The sequence below is a fragment of the Euleptes europaea genome, chromosome 16 (genome assembly GCF_029931775.1).
Source record: "Euleptes europaea isolate rEulEur1 chromosome 16, rEulEur1.hap1, whole genome shotgun sequence".
NCBI lineage: Eukaryota > Metazoa > Chordata > Lepidosauria > Squamata > Sphaerodactylidae > Euleptes > Euleptes europaea.
In genome coordinates, this window is record NC_079327.1 from 28506704 (window position 1) to 28529248 (window position 22545).

Sequence of the window (22545 nt, forward strand, 5' to 3'; positions counted from 1 at the left end):
AAACAAAGACAATATTTAAGAATTTATCAGAAATAGAACAACAGGAATTTATATCATACACAGGTTGGGAGAAGGCTAATAAGATCAAATATTTGGGAATCTGGATCTCTGCAAAGAATAAAGACTTGATAACCAATAACTATCTTAAACTATGGGACAAAATAAAAACTAATATGATCATTTGGTCAAATAAAAAATTGTCACTTTTGGGACGTATATCAACAGTCCAAATGAACATTTTACCAAGGATGCTTTTCTTATTCCAAAATCTGCCTATAATATCACATATTAAATACTTTGATACCTGGAGGAAAGACGTATTAAATTTCATCTGGCAAGGGAAAAAACCGAGGATTGCTTATAAACATCTGGTGGACTCTAAAGTTAGAGGAGGTTTAGCACTACCTAACTTTCAACTTTATGCTGAAGCGGCCGCTTTAGTATGGCTAAAGGACTGGATGAACTTATCCAATTCGCGTTTGTTAGATCTTGAAGGTTTTAACAATATAAGTGGATGGCATGGCTATTTATGGTATGGTAAAATTAAGATACAAGCATCATTTCGTAATCATATAATCAGGTCCTCCTTATTTCATATATGGATGAGATATAAACATATTTTTGAACCAGTAACACCGATGTGGATATCACCTCAAGAAATGTTGACACTACGCCCACTTAGATTGGACAAATTTATCACCTACCAAGAGTTAATTAAATGGGAAGGAAAGAAAAGCTCACTAAAAGACTTTCAGTTACTTAAAGACGATTTACAATGGCTTCAATATCATCAAATTAAATCAGTATTTACACAAGATATGAAGAACGGATTCTCTAAAGAAAAATCGCCTTTTCACAGGATGCTATTAGATAATAATACTCAACTGATTTCTAAAATGTATAATCTTCTTTTAACAATTTATTGTGAGCAGGAAATAATCAAACCAACAATGATTAATTGGGCTCAAACTGTGGGACATGATATTGCCCTAAACAAATGGGAAAGACTATGGGCGAAAGACCTGAAAGGAATAAATGCACAGTCAATTTGAGAAAATATCTATAAAATGATGTATAGATGGCATTTAACGCCTAAGAAGATTGCAAAGATCTACAAAGTGACATCCCCTAAATGTTGGAAATGTAATAAAGAAGTTGGTTCTTTTTATCATATGTGGTGGACTTGTGACAAAGCTAAGGACTTTTGGGATATGATTTATAATGAATTAAGACTAATAGTAAAAAAAAAATACCCAAAACACCAGAAATGATGCTATTAAGTATGATACCTGATGATTTGTTAAAACACAGGATTTTTTTGATTTACGCGACTACAGCTGCAAGACTGCTTTATGCAGCAAAATGGAAAGGGGCAGACACTCCTGGGAAAAAAGACTGGACTATGAAAATGTTTGAACTGGTGGAAATGGCAAAACTTACAGCTATTTCAAATCAAAAAGACAATGTTCAATTTATGGAGGAATGGGAGGCTTGGATGAAATATTGTGAATATGAACTAGGACTTGGGAAAATGGAAAAGTACCTTTTAATCTGATCTAGATTACATTGTTAACATAAAGAAACGTAATCAATTATATTGATAGTATAATGTGATTGAAATCTAATTGAGATATAAGAATAATTAAGATCAGACCATATCACGATGGGATAGAATACTTTATTAAGAGGCGGACGGAGGTGATGGGGAAGTCAATAAATTTTCCTTTATTTTTTATTTTTATTTAGCACTTAAACAATTATAACAACATTATCTATGATTTAGTTTTTAATACTATGTATATTGTTGTTTGTTAACATGGAAAATTTATATTATAAAAACCAATAAAATTTTCAAAAAAAAAAATGAGTACCCAGCTTGCTGGGGGTAAAGGGGAGATGACTGGGGAAGGCACTGGCAAACCATCCCGTAAAACAAAGTCTGCCTAGTAAAAGGCAGGATGTGACGTCACCCCATGGGTCAGGAATGACCCGGTGCTTGCACAGGGGACCTTTACCTTTACTTAATATTATCTACTGTCACTTAAGTAGCACAATTAAACTGAGCAATTAGGCTCAAATAGTTAGGTTGCAGTATCTTGTAATAAAACCATTTCCACTACACAGCTGATGCACACCGCTTACGAGGTTATCTGGAAGCATCTGTTCAGTACTCTCCTTTGCATGGTATTACCTTTTATTTTCTTTCTCTTTCTTTTTAAAATTCTACGCTTCCTTTGATTCCTGCTATTATAATTGCATGTTATACTGATAAATTACAGTTGCTGTTAATCTGTGTCAGTTATGCAGTCTAATCACTGTGGGCTAAACAATTCATGGCTCTAACACAATCTTGCCACGTAGCCAGATAAGCAATCAGACTGGGAAGCCAGCCATTTGGACCAAGATTCAGCAGCCAGCGACCTGCTAGAAACTGTGAAACCTCCGCTGAATTCCAAAGGGTAGCAGCTAGTCTCTTACTAAAGAAGCACAAATTTAATAAGAGGCATGCCCCCAAATCACTACTATTATCTCATGCCCAGTTGCCAAGCATTTCATCTGCATGAAAGAGTTCCTCTTACAAAATTCGTACAAAAGGACATCTGCTATAAACATGGGCTGCATGTTTACACAGACCGTATCACGGCGTTAGCTCTTCTCATCCAATCGGAAAGGGAAAAGGCTTACTGTAAAGCCAGTATGAGGAAGCCTTTGGCTCTGTTCACACATGCATGTTCACATCTTGCAGAATGCTACATGGAATAGTGGTTCACATGCTTGGAAGACCCCAAACAGAGCAGCCCTAGCGCCTGACTTCATCTCCGGCAACTGAAGCAGGCCATCCATTCAGATACCAAAACATTGTGTGACGGCCGCAGGATGTATGTCTCAGCCTTATACTTGCCACTGTGTTTTTAAATACATGTGTGAACAGGCAGAAGATGTGAGTCAACATCTGTGGGTCCAGCACAAATGCCCTTTTAGATTGTCTGGCCAAAAGTCTTTCGAAAACACAAGAATCTCGGGTCTTGCAAATCTCAAGTCTGGTGTACACATGCAGCACAATGAGGTGGTAAAACGCTGACGTAACAAGATGGACTAAACAATTTCAATCCAAATGCTCCCCTAGGTGGGTTTGCCAGCTCTGCCCTGGGCAATCTTGGAAATTTGGGGTCAGTGCCTGTAGAGGGCCGAGTTTGGAGAGGGATTTCACCTATGGTATGCCTTAGAGTTTGCCCTCTGAAGCTGCCATTTTCTCCAGAGGAACTAGTCTGGATATCAACTGAAATTCCAGGAGAACTCCAGGCCTTACCAGGAGGTTGGCAACCCTAATTATAAATGTGTTTGCAGAGGGGATTTCTGTATTTTTTCGGTTCCAGTAAGTCACACTGTGTTAGTATTCTTGCTCAGAATGTTTTTGAACACACAAACTGTGAATCTAACCCTTCAACTGTGGAAAGCCATTAACTGCAGCAAGAAAGCTCTGGTTTAAAATTATGCTGCAAATGTGCTGCACTGTGTCAGATTACTTAGCAGTTCACCAGATTAAGCCTTGCTTTAATGTTCTGAGACGTTAAACTGATAGAAAGAGCAAAGGAGAGAAAGCACCAAGCTTAGCATTCGTGAGAGAGACTCATTCTCGGCTCCTTCCATGCAAGTATTCCCATTCCACCAAAGCAATTCAACGAATCTAACTTGGAGGCCCACAAGAATTTGCAGGATGGAGATCCTCTCCCCATCCAAATCACCCCTTTCAGGAAATGATGGCCCCTGAGGGTGGTAGGCAGCTCAGTTTCCATATTTCCCCTCCCCTACCTTTAAGTGATTCTTAACTTCTCTCAAAAGTCTAAATCCAAGGAGCATGCTCAGTCCTCACCAGGGCGTTTGTAGTATTCGTGTGTGTTTCTTTCATTTTTTTCTAATTACTTACTACTAAGCTTTTCCTGCATACCTAAGAAGTTGTACAAATATACAGAAAAGCAGAGTTGCCAACTCCAGGTTGGGAAATTCCTGGAAATTTGGGGGTGGATCATGTGGAAGCCAAGGTTTGAGACGGGAGGGAGCTCAGCAGGGTATAATGCCATAGATGCCTCTTTCCAAAGTAGCTAGTTTCTCCAGGGGAACTCTATAGTCTGAAGATCAGTTGTAATTCCAGGAGATCTCCACACACACACCCCGAGGTTGGCAACTCTAGCAGAAACTCCAGCCTTGAGTGTCCCTTTGTTCCATTCGCAATAGATATCTGACCATGAAGGCTGCTATAATGGTGAATAAGATGGGGGCCTACAAGAAATCACCAGGGGTGGAATAAACAGTTAGAAAATTCCTCTTCCAGTAATACAGAAGAGTGACAATGCTGAGTTTGGGGGCTAGATGCAAAGCTTCGGGCTCACCTAGTACTGAGCATTAGCAGTCTAGCACTGTTGTGAAATTGCCCTAACTAGGTTTGGAACAAGGAGAACACAAGACTGGGGCATTTTTACCTTTTTTTCTCTGTGTGGTAATCTCCCACTCCAAGATTAAAAAAAAAAAAAAACTGCTAAGGACTCTGCAGTCGGCGTGGTGTAGTGGTTAAAGAGCAGCCAGCGTGGTGTAGCGGTTAAGACCGACAGACTAATCTGGAGAACTGGGTTTGATTCCCCGCTCCTCCACATTAAGCCTGCTGAGTGACCTTGGGCCAGTCACAGTTCTATCAGACCTCTCTCGGCCCACCAAGAGGCAGGCATTGGCAAACCACCTCCAAATGTTTCTTGCCTTAAAAACCCTATGGGGTTGCCGTAAGTCAGCTGTGACTTCACAGTACATACACACACAGACACAAGGACTCTGGCAGACATACAGTGTTCACCCCCTTATGGGTTGCTAGGTCCCTCTTCACCACTGGTGGGAGGTTTTGGGGTGGAGCCTGAGGAGGGCGGGATTTGGGGAGGGGAGGGACTTCAATGCCGTAGAGTCCAATTGCCAAAACGGCCATTTTCTCCAGGTGAACTGATCTCTATCGGCTGGCGATCAGTTGTAATAGCAGGAGATCTCTAGCTAGTACCTGGAGGTTGGCAATCCAACGTATGGAACTATACTCTGCCACTAGGGGAAGTGCTCATAGGCCGATGGAAGAGCACCTTTGTATCCAACCGACTGGCTTTTCAGACCCTCCCCACGCCATTATTGCTTACCTGGGAGAACACAGTTTTATTCTGACATGTAGCTGCTTAACCCTAGCCACTTGCTTCCAGTAATAAGAGGGGAAAGCAAACCCAAGCAATAGCACTCACATCTTCATTGGCATATGTTTTGCAGTTAGTCGGCAGCTTCCAGATAACTCGGTAGCAATTAAACTTCTTTTAAAAAAGAAAGTCAAAGCATTCCTTTCAGTTATGCAAATGTGCCATGGAAAGCTCTGCACAAGCCTTTTCATTATCAGACAGGGGACACAAAAATAAACTCAGGGCCTTAACGCACCAACAATTTACAGCAGAGTATCATCGTGCTCGGTGTGTGTGTTTTGGATGCGTATTCTTCATTTCCGATCGCACAGTGCCTGTGAAGACTGCTCCCAAGACGCTTTATCGTCATATCGTTATCGCACCGTTGAGAGGAGCGTGGGGTATAAAAACCAGCTCCTCCTCCTCCTTCCCGGGACACGAGTCTCGTGCAGCCGAAGCCCCGGGGCGAGAGAAAGGACTTTTTTGGGGGGGGGACTTAGTGAGTCCCCGGGGCGTCCGCTCTGTTCCCGGGCAAGGCTGCCCGCCGCGCCCCTGTGCGCTCTCCCGTCCAGCTCCAGGCGCGCATGTGGCCGGGTGAGCGCCGCTCCCGCAGCTGTTGCTGCTGCATCTGCAGGGCTCCTCCCGGCTGGCAGTGGGGCAGCCGTGGAGCCCCTGCCCCGAGACAGAGCGCCCTGGCCGGCCGGCCCGGCCCAGCCCGGGGCCCTGGGGTTTCCGCCTGGTGGGCGGCAAGGACTTCGAGCAGCCCCTCACCGTCTCCAGTGTAAGCAGCGGAGAGACCCCCACCCTGCCCCGCAGCCCTGCAGGGGCACACCGCCTCGCACCCCCCTCTGCTCTGCTCTTTTTCCTGTTTTGAAACGACATAAGGAAATACATCGTGGTATAGGCGTTTCTGGAAAAAACAGATGTCTGGCGCTTCCAAAGCATTTCCAAGCCGAAACGGGAGGTCTGAGGTGCGATCTAACCGGGATAACACTTTTTAAAAATGTAGTATATACTGAGTGCGTTAGGCCCCTCAGTGGAAATGTGAAGGGTTGAAGGTACATTTCAAACTGTTTTCAGAAAAGCCCACTTTGAGCACACTCTGCACAATATAATCTTCCTAGCTGTAAAGAAGATGTGTGGATAGTCACACGCAATGATTACAGGGCTTTTTCTTATAATTTCCTGTAAGGGAGTATTTCCCACAGAATGATTTTATTATATGGTCTTTACTAGAGAAGCTGTTTTAGAAGAAGATTGTTTTTTTATATCCCACTTTTCTCTACCTTAAGGAGACTCAAAGAACCAGCGTGGTGTAGTGGCTAAGAGCGGAGGCTTGGGTCAGTGGACTCTGATCTGGAGAACCGGGTTTGAATCCCCACTCCTCCACATGAGCGGCGGAGGCTAATCTGGTGAACTGGATTTGTTTCCCCACTCTTCTACATGAAGCCAGCTGGGTGGCCTTGGGCTAGTCACACTCTCTCAGCCCACCTACCTCACAGAGTGTCTGTTGTGGGGAGGGGAAAGGAAGGTGATTGTAAGCCAGGTTGATTCTTCCTTAAGTGGTAGAGAAAGTTGGCATGTAAAAACCAACTCCTCCTCCTCCTCCTCCTCCTCCTCCTCCTCTTCTTCTTCTTCTTCTTCTTCTTCTTCTTCTTCTTCTTCTTCTTCTTCATGGTTTACAATCACAATCCCTTCCTCTCCCCACAACAGGCACCTTGTGAGGTAGGTGGGGCTGAGAGAGTTCCGAGAGAACTGTGACTGGCCCAAGGTCATCCAGCAGGCTTAATGTGGAGGAGTGGAGAATCGAACGCGGTTCTCCAGATTAGACTCCACCGCTCTTAACCACTACCCCACTCTGTCTCTTTACACTTTACTGTGAGTCATGGCAAATACAACATTTGTGCAAGTCCCTATGTACTTGTAGAGCTATAAAAATTATTCCTAGCTCTCCCACTACTTTTCTCTTAACTGCTGAAGCGTAATCAAGATCGCTGGAGTATTCTCATGCAACTATTCCTATACTGAAAAGGAGACCCTTTGGAGTCTCAGTTTTAGGTGTTTTGGCTCTTGTTTTGTTATACCCCCAACATACTGTTTAAAATGCTACCACCAGCTATTCAATTTTTGTCTTAGCGATAGATACCATGACAACCGCCACATGAGCGACTGCAAACACGCCGCCTCTTGCCAGAGCTTTGCTCAAGAAAGTTCCAGCTGGTGACTCACCCTCTCTGAAGTAGTCCTGATTTAGAGATGCTCTATATTGATTAAGATGCATCGCGCCTACCAGTCCATTTTACCATGTGGCAACAAATACCTTCAGCAAAAGTGGGACAAAGCTGTCTACGAGGAGCACAGGAAAAAGGTAAGCAGAAAGGCAAAAGGATCCTACGGAAAGGCCGAAGTCACTGAAAGGAAGCATCCTTGTATTTCTTCCTGTGAAACCTGAACAATAAGCTCCTTCTTTGTTTATTTTTAAAGAAATGCTTCCCCCAATAACCACATTTGAACCTAAAACACACTATCATGCCTAGAATTTAGATACCCCCCCCCCCAAAAAAAAGGCCCCACTTTGAAATCCTTCGGTATAAAAATGCAGAGGTTTCCACTTGTTCTCTAGGCCATTTCTTTCCCACAGTACTTTTTTCCCCCTGTCATGAAGATTAATTTCGGAGGAGAAAGGGCAGTAACAGTGTGGGTGTTTTTCTGACACACATCTATGGATTGGGAACTCTCCAAATCCATGCATACGCGCGAGGGGGGAACAGTCATCAACCTATTACAAATTACGCTTTCCTGATGCAAACATTAATAAGTATTGGGGAAAGTGCATGTCAACAGATACTCAGACAACTGTTTCAGCTGTCCGGGCCTATTTAGCACTTTTCTAACTTTCCAATTTGCTGTAGATTGAATATGTTAGTTGGCAATTAAGTAGATGGCAATTAAGGCGAATGTTAATTCACTGATTTAGCACTTCCCCCAAACTCATTGTACTTAAGAAAAAAACATGACAGTCATTTTTGGTGACTGCAGCTACATAATGATGATAGATTTATATTATTCAATGAACTTTACACAGTCTGGCTTTCAGACAGATAGTTCGTATCCTGTTTTGATATATATCATCTGTGCACTGTGTGTGTGTAAAGTGCCGTCAAGTCGCAGCCGACTTATGGCGACCCCTTATGGGGTTTTCATGGCAAGAGACTAACAGAAGTAGTTTTGCCAGTGCCTTCCTCTGCACAGCAACCCTGGTATTCCTTGGTGGTCTCCCATCCAAATACTAACCAGGGTGGCTTAATACATAGATATGACTGGTGGCACAGAGGTCTTGATTCCCATTTTCAACCATGAAGCTCATGTATTCATTTGGGAAATCTATTTAGGCTGCCTCTCCAAAGGCCAGTCATTCTCTGTAACTTGCAATGCACTCCTAAGCACAGTTACACCCTTCTAAACCCATGGACTTCAATTAGCATAGAAAGGTGTAACACCACTTAGGATTGCACTGTGGGTGTACCTATGTCTTGGTTAGAGTCTACGATCTGGGAGACCCAGGTTCAAATCCCCCACTCTGCCATGGAAGCTCGCTGGGTGACTTTGGCCAGTCATACACTCTCAGCCTAGCCTACCTCACAGGGTTGTTGTGAGGATAAAATGGAAGAGAGAAGAATTATGTCAGCTGCCTTGGTTCCCCACTGGAGGGAAAGATGATGTATACATTAAATAAATAAATACTTTAAAATGTTTTAGAGGTTGAAACCCATGCCCTTCATATTAGTCATCACAATTGGTTAATTGGTGTCTGTCTATTACCTTAATCACCAGTTCCTGAACTTCAGTGTGAAAATAGCTTAAAAGCTTTGATCAAATACATTAGCAAAAACTGTTGTAAAACATCCTTCTGAACTTCCTGACCATTTTGTATAATCTAAATCTGATATCTTCACATTCTGAGGAGAAGACTATGGACTAACTCATTAGATAGTATCTCAGTCTAATGGGCAGGGCTCTAAGGGAAACAGTTCAAGCTTATCTGTACAATTAAACAATAGTCTGACATCTGATCTCCAACTGCAATAAAAGGGTAAAGTAAACTTGTCCACGCATGCAGAGTTGGGATAATTAAACACCCAACTTTATTTTTATTGCTCAAGAGTAGAGTTGCCAACCTCCAGGTACTCAGCACAGAAGCGAATGATTATTACAAAGTGCAAATATTTATATAAATTGCTAAATTGTTGTAGCAATTTATATAAATATTTGCACTTTGTAATAATCATTCGCTTCTGTGCTGATTTCCAAACCCTTACGGTACTTGCACAGTGGTATCTTTGTTCCTACCAACCTCCAGGTACTAGCTGGAGATCTCCTGCTATCTGATCTCCAGCTGATAGAGATCAGTTCACCTGGAGAAAATGGCCACTTTGGCAATTGGACTCTACAGCATTGAAGTCTTCCCCTCCCCAAACCCTGCCCTTTTCAGGCTCCGTCCCCAGAAACCTCCCACGAGTAGCGAAGAGGGACCTGGCAACCCTAAGTACACCCAGCACCCGTGCCCTCAAGTGTTCAAATTCTGCTAGGACTTGCCAAATAATGGACATTCCTGCACGCCTTCCCATGTTGTTCTCACCCAGGTGAATGATTATCACATGAGTGGGGGAGACACCTTCAGGTGGTGGTAAAGGGTTGGCAACAACTGGCCCCACAGCATGCCCCTTCTGCCCAGCCATGTGATCTGCATCGCATCGCTCATGCCCAGCTGCAAGCTGAAGCCTCCAGTGGCTGCCCAGCACCTAGCCCAGAAGACAATGCTTTTGCCACAGATGAGAACCCGCCTCCTCCTGTCATGCCCACCTGTAAAGACAAAATGTCAATGTTTTGCCACAGGGAGTCCCCTCCCTGCCCCCATCCTGTGCCAAGGATACCATGCGTCTGACATAAGATGTGAAAGCTGAGGAATGCCACCTGCCAACTGATTTGATCATATCATCCCCCCCCCCATCCTAAGGTGGAGGCTGCGGAGGCTGCCCCAATGTGAAAGGAGCGAGTGCCAAAAAGATGAGGTGGGGCTCTGAGACTAGTGAACCCTTTCTTCACCACTGGCCAGAACTGGTACCTGGTAAGAGGCCCGCAATTGGCATGCTGAAGCAGCGGCCCAGCCCCCTGGCCCCGTAATGCAATGTAGCCCCACAGGGCCTACACTGGGCAAATGGCAACGGCTGCACATGGGTACAGGCTAAATACCTCTCCTCTCCCTTTCTGATCTGTCTTAGATGACCTCAACCTGACCGCCAATTCCATGCCCATGATGGTAACATCCCGCATCTTCAGTGCACTACCCGACTGGACCCATTTTGACTGCACCAATAATTTACTGATCCGCAGGGCCCCAAAGAAAGCCAGCAGGGACGCTGCCCAATGCAGCCTAACCTCAAATGCTGAGGTGCAGTGGGGAGGGGCTGTGGCTCAGTGGCAGAGCAACTGCTTAGAATGAGGAAAGTCCCAGGTTCAATCCCTGGCATCTCCCGTTGAAAACACCACTGTGAGGTAATGTGAAAGACCTCTGCCTGACACCCTGGAGAGCCGCTGCCAGTCTGAGTAGACAATACTGACTGTGAGAGGCCAGTGGTCTGATTCAGTATAAGGCAGCTTCATGTGCCCATGTGTGTCCATGTGACTCAAATGCAAGAGACACCCCTGAGAGCAATTCAGGCCCTGGTGTCTAGCTTCCATGGCTCCTCTCGGCCCCACCCCTCCAGCATCCTCCTTACCCTAAAGTCACCCATCCTGTCCGCCTTCCAGGACAGGCTCTTGCATAAAACGCCAAGGCTAACAGGCGGCCAGCTATAGTGCCAACTGTATACCCTACGGTGTGCAGCTGGAAGCATTACTGCATGAGGTGGTCCACCAGTATTGGCCAGGCCAGCTGGAGCCGCTGTTTCGCCCTAAATTCCTCAAAAACCCAAAAACCTCTGATGTAACCCCTCCAGGTATGCAGGGCCAGAGTAGTCTATGGCCTGCCAGGCCTCACCCCTCCAAGGCTCCACAGTGCTACAGGCATCTCCTCTGGCGATTCCTGAGCAAGAGGGGCCAGGAGCTAGAAGTGCTCCATCTGTGAATGAGATAGCACGTCAGTGAGGTTATTAATTATCCCATGTACATGGCATGCTGTGTAAAGGATGTTAAACTTCAGGCATTGGAGGACAAAGGACCGGACTAGTGACATGACCCTAGTGGATTTAGAAGACAATGTGTTAACGACATGGACAATAGCCCTGTTATTGCACCAAAATTGCACTGAATGATTGGCTAGGGCCTCAGGCCAGATGTACACTGCCACTACCATTGGGAAGAATTCCAAGAAGGTTAGATCCCTGAGGATGCCACTGCATCCAGCCTGCTGGCCATTGCTCAGCACACCACCTGCCCCCAAAGTACCCTCCAAACCTGTGGGCCCCAGCTGCATCTGATTGCACCTGAAGTTCAGCCTCCAGCAAAAGGTTCTCCCTCCAGAAGGATACCCCTAGAAAGCTTGCCCACATGCTAAAGTCCTTGCTCATGGTGCTAGTGACCCTTATCCTGTGATGGGGAGCCCGTATGCCTGCCATGGCCTGGCAGAGGCGACAGACAAAGGCACATCCATTCCAGATGCAACAACCCTGCATTTGAAATATAAATGGCCCACTAACAACTGTAGCTCACAGAGTGGCTTTCCTTGCCTTCATAGCACTGAGCACAAGCTCTCTCAGGGTGGCAAGCTTTTCACTGGCAGCCCGAAAAGCTGCCCCACCAGGTAAGCAAGCTTGGTAGATGGACCCGCAGTCTTTTCCAGGGCCGGGGGCAATCCCCACTCCTCCCACAAGTCGTGAAACAGCTGCATGAGGTCCGTACACTGAGGTGACCCGGCAGGGCCTGCAACAAGGAAATCATCCAGGTAGTGTGTTACACCACGTTGCCCAGAGCGCACCCTAACTGCCCATTCCAGCATGGAGCTGAATTTCTCAAACACTGAGCAAGAGATGGAGCCACCCCACTGAGTGCCACTCACCACAAATGCAGATCATCTGCACTGCACTGTCAAAGGATGAGCATTTAATGGAACAGAGCTCCTGGGGAATGGCATCATTGACCAATCCCCCCCCCCCCGGGTATGATAGATGATGTATACCCCCGATATACCCCCCAGAAAGCTTTCTGCTCTACAAATAATAACTTACTAGTGGTCCCTGGCCCGAGGAGTGTGCGGCTGTCCTCGACAAGGGACAGGGGGAGGCCTGGGGGGTCTCAAGAGTACCCTCAGTAATGTGGCTCACCTCCTTGGTGGACACCACCGGCTGGATGCACTCTCCAGCGTGGTGTAGTGGTTAAGAGTGGTGGACTCTAATCTAGAGAACCGTGTTTGATTCCATACTCCTTCCACATGAGCGACGGACTCTAATCTGGTGAACTGGGTTGGTTTCCTCACTCCTCCACGTGAAGCCCGCTGGGTGACCTTGGGCTAGTCAGTTTTCTTAGAGCACTCTCAGCCCCACCTACCTCACAGGTTATCTGTTGTAGGGAGGGGAAGAGAAGGTGATTGTAAGCTGGTTTGATTCTCTCTTAAGTGGTAGAGAAAGACAGCAATATAAAAACCAACTCTTCTTCTTCCTTGTCATTTCCTCATGCCCCTTGGGGCCCATGCAGCATGGATCTGTTTGAAGTCACCACTGGTATGCAAGTTGCTAGGGCTGCTTGCTAACTACTGTTTCTGTCAGCTACCTCATTTATGTTTGGTAGGGCTTTGTTCCTTTAAAGGGGTGGGTGGGAGTGCTGCAGGTCCCCGGCCCCAGCCCTTCCCAGCTCTGAGCTGCGAGATGTTTTAGGGGTGCATTCCCATTCCTGGTGGCCATTCCTGCCTTATCCGTCATGGCTTTGCCAGTGCCCCCCTTGACCTGCTCGTGTGGTGACGGCGTGGTTGCTGCTGGGGATGCCGACACAGTTGCAGTCCATACAGCCTTGCTCTTTGGTCTTTGGCTGCCTCCTGGCCTCTGCTGGAACCCATCAGGAAATGGACTAGCAACCCCAGTGATGCAACAGATGTTATGTGCGAGATGAGTCAGGATATGAATGCCTAGCTCGACTTATTGTCACAAGGAAGTACTGGGGAATTTGAAAGTGTTCCAGTGCTGTGGAATGCTGCAAGGAGGCACGTGAAGCTAGAGAAATGGGCAAACAGGCCCCTCCCCACAGTAATTTACACTGGTGAAAACAGAGTGGGAGAGAAGCCTGAAGCCCCGTCTCCTTCCTCGCAGCTCTCAAAAGCTGAATGGAGCCCTGTCAAGGTAAATTCCCCACTTCAGAATGACAGCTAGGCAGGTCGCGTACCTGTGTCCTGACTCCTATCACATGTAACATCTAGTATGACTCTAAGAGCCCCTATGCACTATTAACAGTGCATTCCTAAGGAGAGTTACTCCAATCTAAGCCCATTGAAATGAATGGGCTTAGACTGGAGTAACTCTCCTTAGGAGACTGCTTGGATTCGAACTGGGGAGACCTGACTTCAATTCCTCACTCAACCTGAATGGCCAAGAGCAAGTCATTAGCTGCCCTAACCAACTGGTAGGATTATTGTGAAGGTAACATGGGATAGCTCCATTTGTATTGGTCTGAGTTTCATTGAAGCAGGGTGACACACAAGTAGGGCTGCCAATCACAAGGTGGGGTCAGGAGATCTTCTGGAATTACAGCTGGCCTCCAGACTACAGTGATCAGTTTCCCTGGAGAAAACGGCTGTTTTAAAGGTGGCATGTATGGCGTTATAACCCACAGAGGTCCATCCTCTCTCCAAACCCCACCTTCCCGGGGCTCTACCCACAAATCTTCAGGCATATCCCAACCTGGAGCTGGCAACCCTAAACATAAATGTGATGAATAATAAACTGTGTTTCTAAATGCCTGAAGCACTTCCTATACAATACCTCAATCTTCATCACAGTGACATCATAAACCAATGTTATTACTCCCATATTGTAGACCAGGGCTGATGATAGCCTGCATAACAACAGCCAGTAAATCTGTAGTTGAACTGAGATGCAAATCAGAATATTCGGCTCTTAAGTGCTACTCTAGTATATGTGTGTGTTAGTGTGTGTGTAAAGTGCCATGAAGTCACAGCTGACCTATAGCAACCCATGGTAGAGTTTTCAAGGCATGTGAGGAGAGGTGGTTTGCATTGCAGTCTTCTTTGGAGGTCCCCCTTCCAGGTACCGACCCTGCTTAGTTTCCGAGATATGATGAGATCAGGCTATACCATGCTGCCTTCCCTCCCTACTCTAGTATATAATGGTAAAAGTCCCCTGTGCAAGCACCGGGTCATTCCTGACCCATGGGGTGACGTCACATCCCGACATTTACTAGGCAGACTTTGTTTATGGGGTAGTTTGCCACTGCCTTCCCCAGTCATCTTCCCTTTACCCCCAGCAAGCTGGGTACTCGTTTTACTGACCTCGGAAGGTTGGAAGGCTGAGTCAACCTTGAGCCGGCTACCTGAAACCAACTTCCATCGGGACTGAACTCAGGTCATGAGCAGAGCTTGGATTGCAGTACTGCAGCTGACCACTCTGCGCCACGGGGCTCTTATATACTCTAGTATATACTTTAGCTTTATTTCCCTGGACAAATGTAAGCACAAAAAAACCCAGACTTTTGTCTTCCTTGCTGCAGATCCAAGCAGCCAAACCTGTGGTGGACACTTCTTCACCTCCAACATACAGACATCTTCAGTTGAAGTTAAAGAAACTCAAGGTACGTTGCTGCTTAGGGCTTTTTCAAAGCAGTCTTAAGCAGGTCTACTTAGAATCCTACTGAGGTCTGTTTAATGGGGCTTACTCCCAGGAAAGTGTCCTCGGGATTGTACTGTTAATGAAGTTGATCCACTGGAGGGCCATCAACAAGTTATGCAATTTGTTTTCATGTGATGCTTGGTTTGAGTCTGAGTGATTTGGGGAAGGCCCAGGGGGAATCTTTCTCTTGGGGCTCTGTGATGCCTCTGGGAAGCCCCGTTAAGGTTTGGTACTGAATCCCCTTCACACCAGAAACAGTCCTCAGAGAAGCAATTAATTGTGATCAGATGAAATTCCTCCAAGTTTAATTAATCCCCTCCCTCCAGGAAATCTTGATTTCACAAAGTAATCACATCTTTTAACAGTTTGTAGCATCCTAGACCTGTAGCAAGTGAACTTATTACCACCACTACCACAAAAGTTTCCCTAAAAGATTTTTTTAAAAGAAATATTATTCCTTTTACCTCAGAGTTTTTGTGATGTTCCAAGATCCTGAAAGTCTGATTGAGTCAATAAAAATATTAATCTGAAAACTACCCAACACCTGCCTAAAACTGCACTCAATTGGTTTGGCCTTCAGACTCTCAATGATGAGAGAATTAAAAACACAAGAGACATAAATGCTTTCGATAAACCATGGCATTAAGTAATATTTTATAGAGAGCAGTGGTATTCAAGCTTCAGAAGGAACGAAGAGTTTACAGCAGGCTCTGTCTGCTCAGCGAGGCTTTAAGGACCTTGGAAAGACTATAGAACAGGAATATCCCAAAAGGTTTGTTAACCAAAAACTGAGCCAGAAGTATATAAAAATGGAAGAAGCTTGTGGTAGACTTTCTGAGGTGAAATACCTGTCAGAGTTCTTTGAGTATACAAGTGTTTGCAGTATGTTGAGGCAACAATGTTTGTTCTCATCCCTGGCTGACCATGCAAAGAGCTGCCTTTTTGTGCAAAGTGCCTTTTCTCCAGGGTTCCTAGCACCAGAATCCTCCCTGTGTTTATTCTAAGTGTGCTCAATATGAAGCCAGAGAGGTGTGGCTGCATGCCACATGCCTTATCGTCTGAGTTGTGGGACTCCTGGCTGGGCTGCATATTCTGCTTAGGAGACCGGCATCAGAGTTAGTCGGTATCCTAAACTGTACCATGGCTGTGCTGCTTTAGCTGGCATAGCATCACACCAGCGTTGGGGGCAGGACCTGGGCTGAGAGGGCTTAGGATGCTGACTAAGCCCTGCTCCTCCCCTGACATACTCCCACATGCTGCCCATTTCTGACCTCTGTGCCAGCATATCTGTGCCAGTTCTGGGTTTACACCAGCATGACGCCAGTGCAGTGTTTCATTGATGTATTCCTGCTTGCATATCTCCATGTTGTGGCAGCACAGAAACTAAGGGCGAAAACGCATGGTTTCTTTAGCCTCCTTTATTCCCTGTTTCAGCCAGGATTCATCCAGGATCGAACGCATGCTCGGCGAAACGCATGTGTTCAATCCTGGATGAATCCTGGCTGAAACAGGGAATAAAGGAGGCTAAAGCCACCATGCATTTTCGCCCTTAGTTGCCATTCTAAACAGTTCCAGGATGGCCATAGGATTGCACTGTTAGTCTATTACAGAGAGTATTTCACAGCTCAAAGCCCACCACCAGATGTATTGTAGAGTGAGGCCAAGTAATGCAAGAGGAGACTCAAAGATTCAGTCAGTGGATAAGTCCCACTTTCAGCTAGTGATGAACAGACAAAGCAAGAGGGACCCTCACCTAAAGGATAATCAGTAATAGAACTGGACTATCAGTAATAGAACTGGAAGTAAGTTAGCTATAGATTAAAAAACAACAAGTAATGAGCCTTTTATACTACTCTGTTGTAGTATTTGCTGTTTGGTTTCTGCTATGTTGAGTCTTAACAGAGAAAGCAGCCAAGGAAAGACACTACCGCAATTAGTGTGGAGCGGTCGGATTATCACTTCTTTCAATAATAAGAGTAGAACCAACATTGAGCTTAACTATAACAAGGCAGAGAAGCTAGCACAACAGAGACACATGCTGGGAATAGGTATGCATCATGACTAGTATTCATTTTGACTAGTGGTCATGGCTAGCCCTCTCCTCCACGAACATGTCCACTCCCCTCTTAAAGCCTTCCAAGTTGGCAGCCATCACCACATCCTGGGGCAGGGAGTTCCACAATTTAACTATGTGTTGAGTGCAGAAATACTTCCTTTTATCTGTTTTGAATCTCTCACCCTCCAGCTTCAGCAGATGACCCCAGCTTCTCCCTATCCATTCTCTCCATACCATGCATAATTTTATAGACCTCTATCATGTCTCCCCTTAACCGCCTTCTTTCCAAGCTAAACAGCCCTAAGCATTTTAACCGCTCATCATAGGGCAGTTGCTCTAGCCCCCTGATCATTTTGGTTGCTCTTCTCTGCCCCTTCTCAAGCTCTGCAATATCCTTTTTTAAGTGCAGTGACCAGAACTGTACACAGTATTTCAAGTTTGGTCTCACCATAGATTTGTAGAAGGGCAGTATGATAGTCGCAGTTTTATTCTACCTCTCAGTTTAGTCTACTTCACGGGGTCACTGTGAAGATCAAATGGGATACTATCCATTTAACTCTAGAGCTCCTTCAAAGATATGTGGATATGCTAAAGATGACTAGGACAACTTTGTCATTCTTGCCCTTGAACAAGGCTTTAACGTTTTTAAGGCAATCACAGTTCTGATGATTTCCATATTCGTTCAGACAATATGCTATACCAGTCTCCCATGACAATCTCTGTATGGCAAAATGTCATATGCTACAGCCACCCCACACTAACTCAAAGGCACTGAAAGTATGAGGTTCATTTTAAGGCATGCCAGTGCACAACAACTCAGAATGTTTGAGAATTGAAAGCCCTGCAAGCCTCTTTTTAATGTTTGTCTGCATACAATCTAATTCAAACCCTAGCTCATTTGTGAGCTGAATGCAATTTTGCAGTGAATGAAAATGTTGCAAAAAGATATTTGTACAGTTTTATCTCAAATTTAGATAAGCAGTTATTAAATCAATGGGCTTATACTGGAGTAACTCTGCATAGGATTGCACTGTGAATCTGTGGCAGTAGGGGTGAATATGTCAATATTCCTCTTTCTCCTGTGCCAGTGTTTCAGTCATGCTAGCATTGCTCTATCTTTAAATGGGAGGTGGGAAGTCCTCTCTTCCTACTAGAGTTGCAAGCTCTGAGTTGGGAAATTCCTGGAGATTTTGGGGGTGGAGCCTGGGGAGGGGAGGGACCTCAAGAGTGTATAATGCCACCTTCCAAAGTAATAATTTTTGCCAGGGAAATTGATCTCTGCTTGCTGGAAATCAGCTGTAATTCCGTGAGATCTCCAGCCACCACCTGGAAGTTGGCAACCTTAGTACTTGTGCTTTGTTAGTGAGGAGACCCAGGATATAACTGCAGCTTCTACAAATATTCTTTTGTCTTTTTAAATGTATTAAGCTTGAGCAGGATCGTCTTTCAGTCATTGAGAGAGACAACTGCTTGCTTCTGGAGAAGATGTCTTACATCATGAGGACTACAGGAAGAATTGATAACAAAAATGATTATGAGGCCAAAAGGTACTGTTTGCAGTGAAATGGGTGTGGAATTATCAAATTATTTGACAGTGATGTCACCAACATTGAATAATGTGCCCTATAAGGCACATATGAACAAGAGGCAGAAGAGTTGAATGGTGCCTGTCTTACAAATATTTAGCCTAATGTACATTTCACTGATCATTTTTGTTTTTAAAATCTGTCAAATCATTGAATCAAATAATAAGATGGAAAGGGGATGTTGAGAATGCTTTGGAAAAAATGACAAATATATCAGCTCTTTACTGACACAGGCATCTGTGTTTAAAAATATCAAGTTTTTAGGTCCTTCCTGCTTAAGCCCTCTTTCTAAATCAAAGAGGGTTTCAACAGAGAACGCGCTCAAGTGACTACCAGAATCTGAGAATATCTAGATAATTTTTCCAGTGAAAAAATGACAGAGGAGGAAATCAGTTTTGGCAGCTAAATTTGCAAAAGAAAAAACACTGGTTATATGGGGAAGATATCTGAAGAAGTGAGCTGTGGCTCACGAAAGCTCATACCCTGCCAGAAAATATTTTTGTTAGTCTTTAAGGTGCTACTGGACTCTTGCTCTTTTCCACTACTGCAGACAGACTAACACGGCTACCCACTGTGAATTATCTTCATGGGGAAGATGGTAACATATAGCTGAGCCTTCCTCAGTTTTTGCATACAGGTTTGTATATTGTCTCCCATTTGACTAATCTTTTTGTCTTGTACATAAACGTGTGTATAATAAACCTGCTTTTCCCATAACAACTTAACTTCCTCTTTATTTTGTGTGGGTATGTATGGCATTGGTACACATTCTCTCCTTTAGTCTGAACAGGAGAAACCGAGAGCAAGAATTACTGAGAATGACCAAAGAGAATCATGCCATTCTGGAAAGGATTACAAAGTGTAAGGCTCATTATAAGGTCCAGAAGTGGAATGAAGACTGGCAAAAGGCTGAAGAGTACATGAACAGTATTGCAAGATACCCTCGTGGATTCTGCAAGTCACGGAATCAAAAGGTAAACCTCAGTTGTTATGTACAAATTTCAGAAGATCAGTGGTCTGCCGTTCCCAGGCAGTGTTCCTCACAATTACTAGGCTAGTGAAGAAAAAAAAATCTACACTAATATAAAGCTGGGAAATGCTGCGACAGCTCCCATAGGGTTAGAAAGGAGAAAGCAAGTCAAAGGCACTATGGAGCCCAATTCTGCTGTGTTTGATTTCTCATTAGCTATATTCTGTAGCAGCGACACCTACTAGTTTAAAACCCCTGCCATTCAAAGTACCCTGGGGACATAGAGCTCTCATCCAGGTCTCAGTGATACATGCCAGGTCAGCCCTTTCATCTGGAATTAAGTCCTGGATGGCTGCTGTTTTTGCCTGTAACTGACATAGCATTCAAAAGCAAGATATCATAACCCAGAAGGATGTTGGTTTGGTCACCAGCATTACCATGGTCCTCTTATTCCTAGTTGGGATTGAGTGATACTTCTCAAGACCTGTAGGTCGGGGGGTGGGAGAGTGAGAGAACATGGCTGGAAGAAGAACCAGAAGGGGCAATTATCTGCAAATGTCTGTTGTTCCTTCCCCATACCTGCCTTTTTTCCCCCACTATCATATCTACTCCACTCCACTCCACCCCTCCCCAAACACCACCCTCCTCAGGCTCCGCCCCAAAAACCTCCTGTGGGTGGTGAAGAGGGACCTGGCAACCCTAGTTATAAGGAATGGGGAAGTGGTGGATGGACTGGGGCGAAGTAAGAAAGCTAGAGATTAATCCCCACACCTCAGTTTTAAATACTATTAATCTCAGTTCATTTTGCACTGTCATGTGCTTTCAGAAAAGGCTTGGGCAAAAGAAAGAAATTAAAAGAGAGCCCACTGTAACCCAAAATGGTTACAGAAAAGAAAAAATTAAAAAGGAACCAAGAGTTATATTTTCAATATTTTATAATTATATGGTTGCAATGAATAATGACTAGCTTCTTAGGGTCAAAATTGTCTTGCATAACTACTTTTTGTAATAGGAGTATAAAATCAAATGTATCTTCAGCACATGAATGGGTGATTTCTTTCCTGTTACACAGAAACAAAAGTGCATCAAAAAAACACCAAAAAGTGACAAACAAAAAACCAAGCATCTGAAAGATGGATGTCTGGCAGACAAATCAGAAGAAGAAAAGGAAAGCAAAGACACAAATAATGAACATCAAAGTGAAAATCAAGAAGAAAAAGTTGTAAATGAACCATTATCTTATGGTGGCAGTTCAGACAATGGATATCAGAAGTCTTGATGTGGAGAAAATCATTGTTAGAAAACTGTCATGATCGCTTTAGCCTCCTTTATTCCCTGTTTCAGCCAGGATTCAGCCAGGATCGAACGCATGTGTTTAGCCGAACGTACGTTTGATCCTGGCTGAATCCTGGCTGAAACAGGGAATAAAGGAGGCTAAAGTGACCATGCGTTTTCGCCCGAAGATTGTTATATCAAGAGTAGATATCAGAAACATCTTATTTTTTAACTTTAAACAATCTCTAAAAATGCTTACACCAATTACTAGATATGATAACATATAAATGCATTGGCTAGTATAACAATTCTGTGTATATCTGAAAATAAAATTCTGTTTAAATCAATGGGAATTAGTTCCAAGTAAAACCACATTAAGAACAGGAGGTAAGCTATATTACGTTATTGCCACAGCGTCCAGGGTCGAAAATCCTGCTGGTGAAGGTTCCTTAGGGTTGCCAACCTCCAGGTAGTGACTGGAGATTTCCCACTACTACAACTAATCTCCAGGTGATATAAATCAGTTCCCCTGGAGACAATGGCTGCTCTGGCAATTGGACTCTATGGCATTTAAGTCCATCCCCTCCAAACCCTTCCCTCCTCAGACTCCACCCCCAAAATCTATAGGTATTTCCCAACCTGGAACTGGCAACCCTAAGGTTCCTGGGCCTAGCCTGTGGCTGCAGCAACTGAAACAAGCTTCTGGGGAAACCTCTGCCTGACAGATGAGCGCAGTACAGAGAGAAGGCAGAGCTTCCCTGCTGGAACTAAACCTACAGATGATCCTATGGATGAAGCCAGAAACAACCCATGCTCCTCGTCTCAGGCTAGCATAGACAAGAGGAGAGGCCCCCTGAGGAAGCAGAGGTGTAGGGTCTAGGCAGAGTAACTCCAGGATAAGTTCAATGGGTTTAGACTGCAGTAACTCTCTGTACAATTGCGCTGTAAGTATTCTGTGATCTGTCCAGGAATTTACTGTTTATTTTCCCAACACTATTTACTTTTCCTTCCTCTTTTGTTGAAATATTGTATCAGTATGCTGTTTAATCAGTTCATGGCAAAGCAAGATCATTTGGGTGTTGGCGGGTGCTCTGTGAGAAATGTCACAGCTCCCAGCCTTGGCAACATCAATACAAAAGTAATCCTGTTGATATAGCGTCAGTGCCCATTTCTGACTAGTGCAAAGCCTTGAATACATAAACTGTGTTTAGGATTGTACCATAAACTGCTTTAAACATTATTGGCATTGGCTTGTGGTGTGTTCTTTTCTGCCCCAAGGAAATTCATGTGTGTGTGTGTGTGTGTGTGTGAAGTTCCATCAAGTCGCAGCCGACTTATGGCGACCCCTTTTTGGGGTTTCATGTCAAGAGACTAACAGAGGTGGTTTGCCAGTGCCTTCCTCTGCACAGCAACCCTGGTATTCCTTGGTGGTCTCCCATCCAAATACTAACCAGGGCTGACCCTGCTTAGCTTCTGAGATCCGACGATATCAGGCTAGCCTGGGCCATCCAGGTCAGGGCAAAGAAATTCATAGACAGACAGATTCACAGGGCTGAAGGCAGGCTACTGTTCTGAGTGGACCTAAAAAGCAGAAACTCTTATAGGGAAGGTTTTCTCAAAACAA

At 44.7% G+C, this 22545-nt stretch overlaps 1 protein-coding gene across 1 annotated transcript; it reads left to right on the forward strand.

The window, feature by feature from the left end:
* The first annotated feature begins 7400 nt into the window (after positions 1–7400).
* On the forward strand, positions 7401–20925 carry CFAP97D2 (CFAP97 domain containing 2). The gene is made up of 5 exons (XM_056862147.1): positions 7401–7569; positions 14916–14996; positions 18519–18637; positions 19458–19650; positions 20719–20925. The coding sequence occupies exons 1-5, from the start codon at positions 7477–7479 to the stop codon at positions 20923–20925; spliced, it is 693 nt and encodes a 230-aa protein (XP_056718125.1). The 5' UTR covers positions 7401–7476.
* The last annotated feature ends 1620 nt before the right edge of the window (positions 20926–22545 follow it).

What these genes read in the sequence shown, in the direction of transcription:
- CFAP97D2 (XM_056862147.1), top strand. Translation starts at nt 7,477, where the DNA reads ATGCATCGCGCCTACCAGTCCATTTTACCATGTGGCAACAAATACCTT. An exon ending in AATGATTATGAGGCCAAAAG is followed by an intron (nt 18,638 to 19,457) that starts GTACTGTTTGCA and finishes TCTCTCCTTTAG; the next exon opens with TCTGAACAGGAGAAACCGAG. An exon ending in GCAAGTCACGGAATCAAAAG is followed by an intron (nt 19,651 to 20,718) that starts GTAAACCTCAGT and finishes CCTGTTACACAG; the next exon opens with AAACAAAAGTGCATCAAAAA.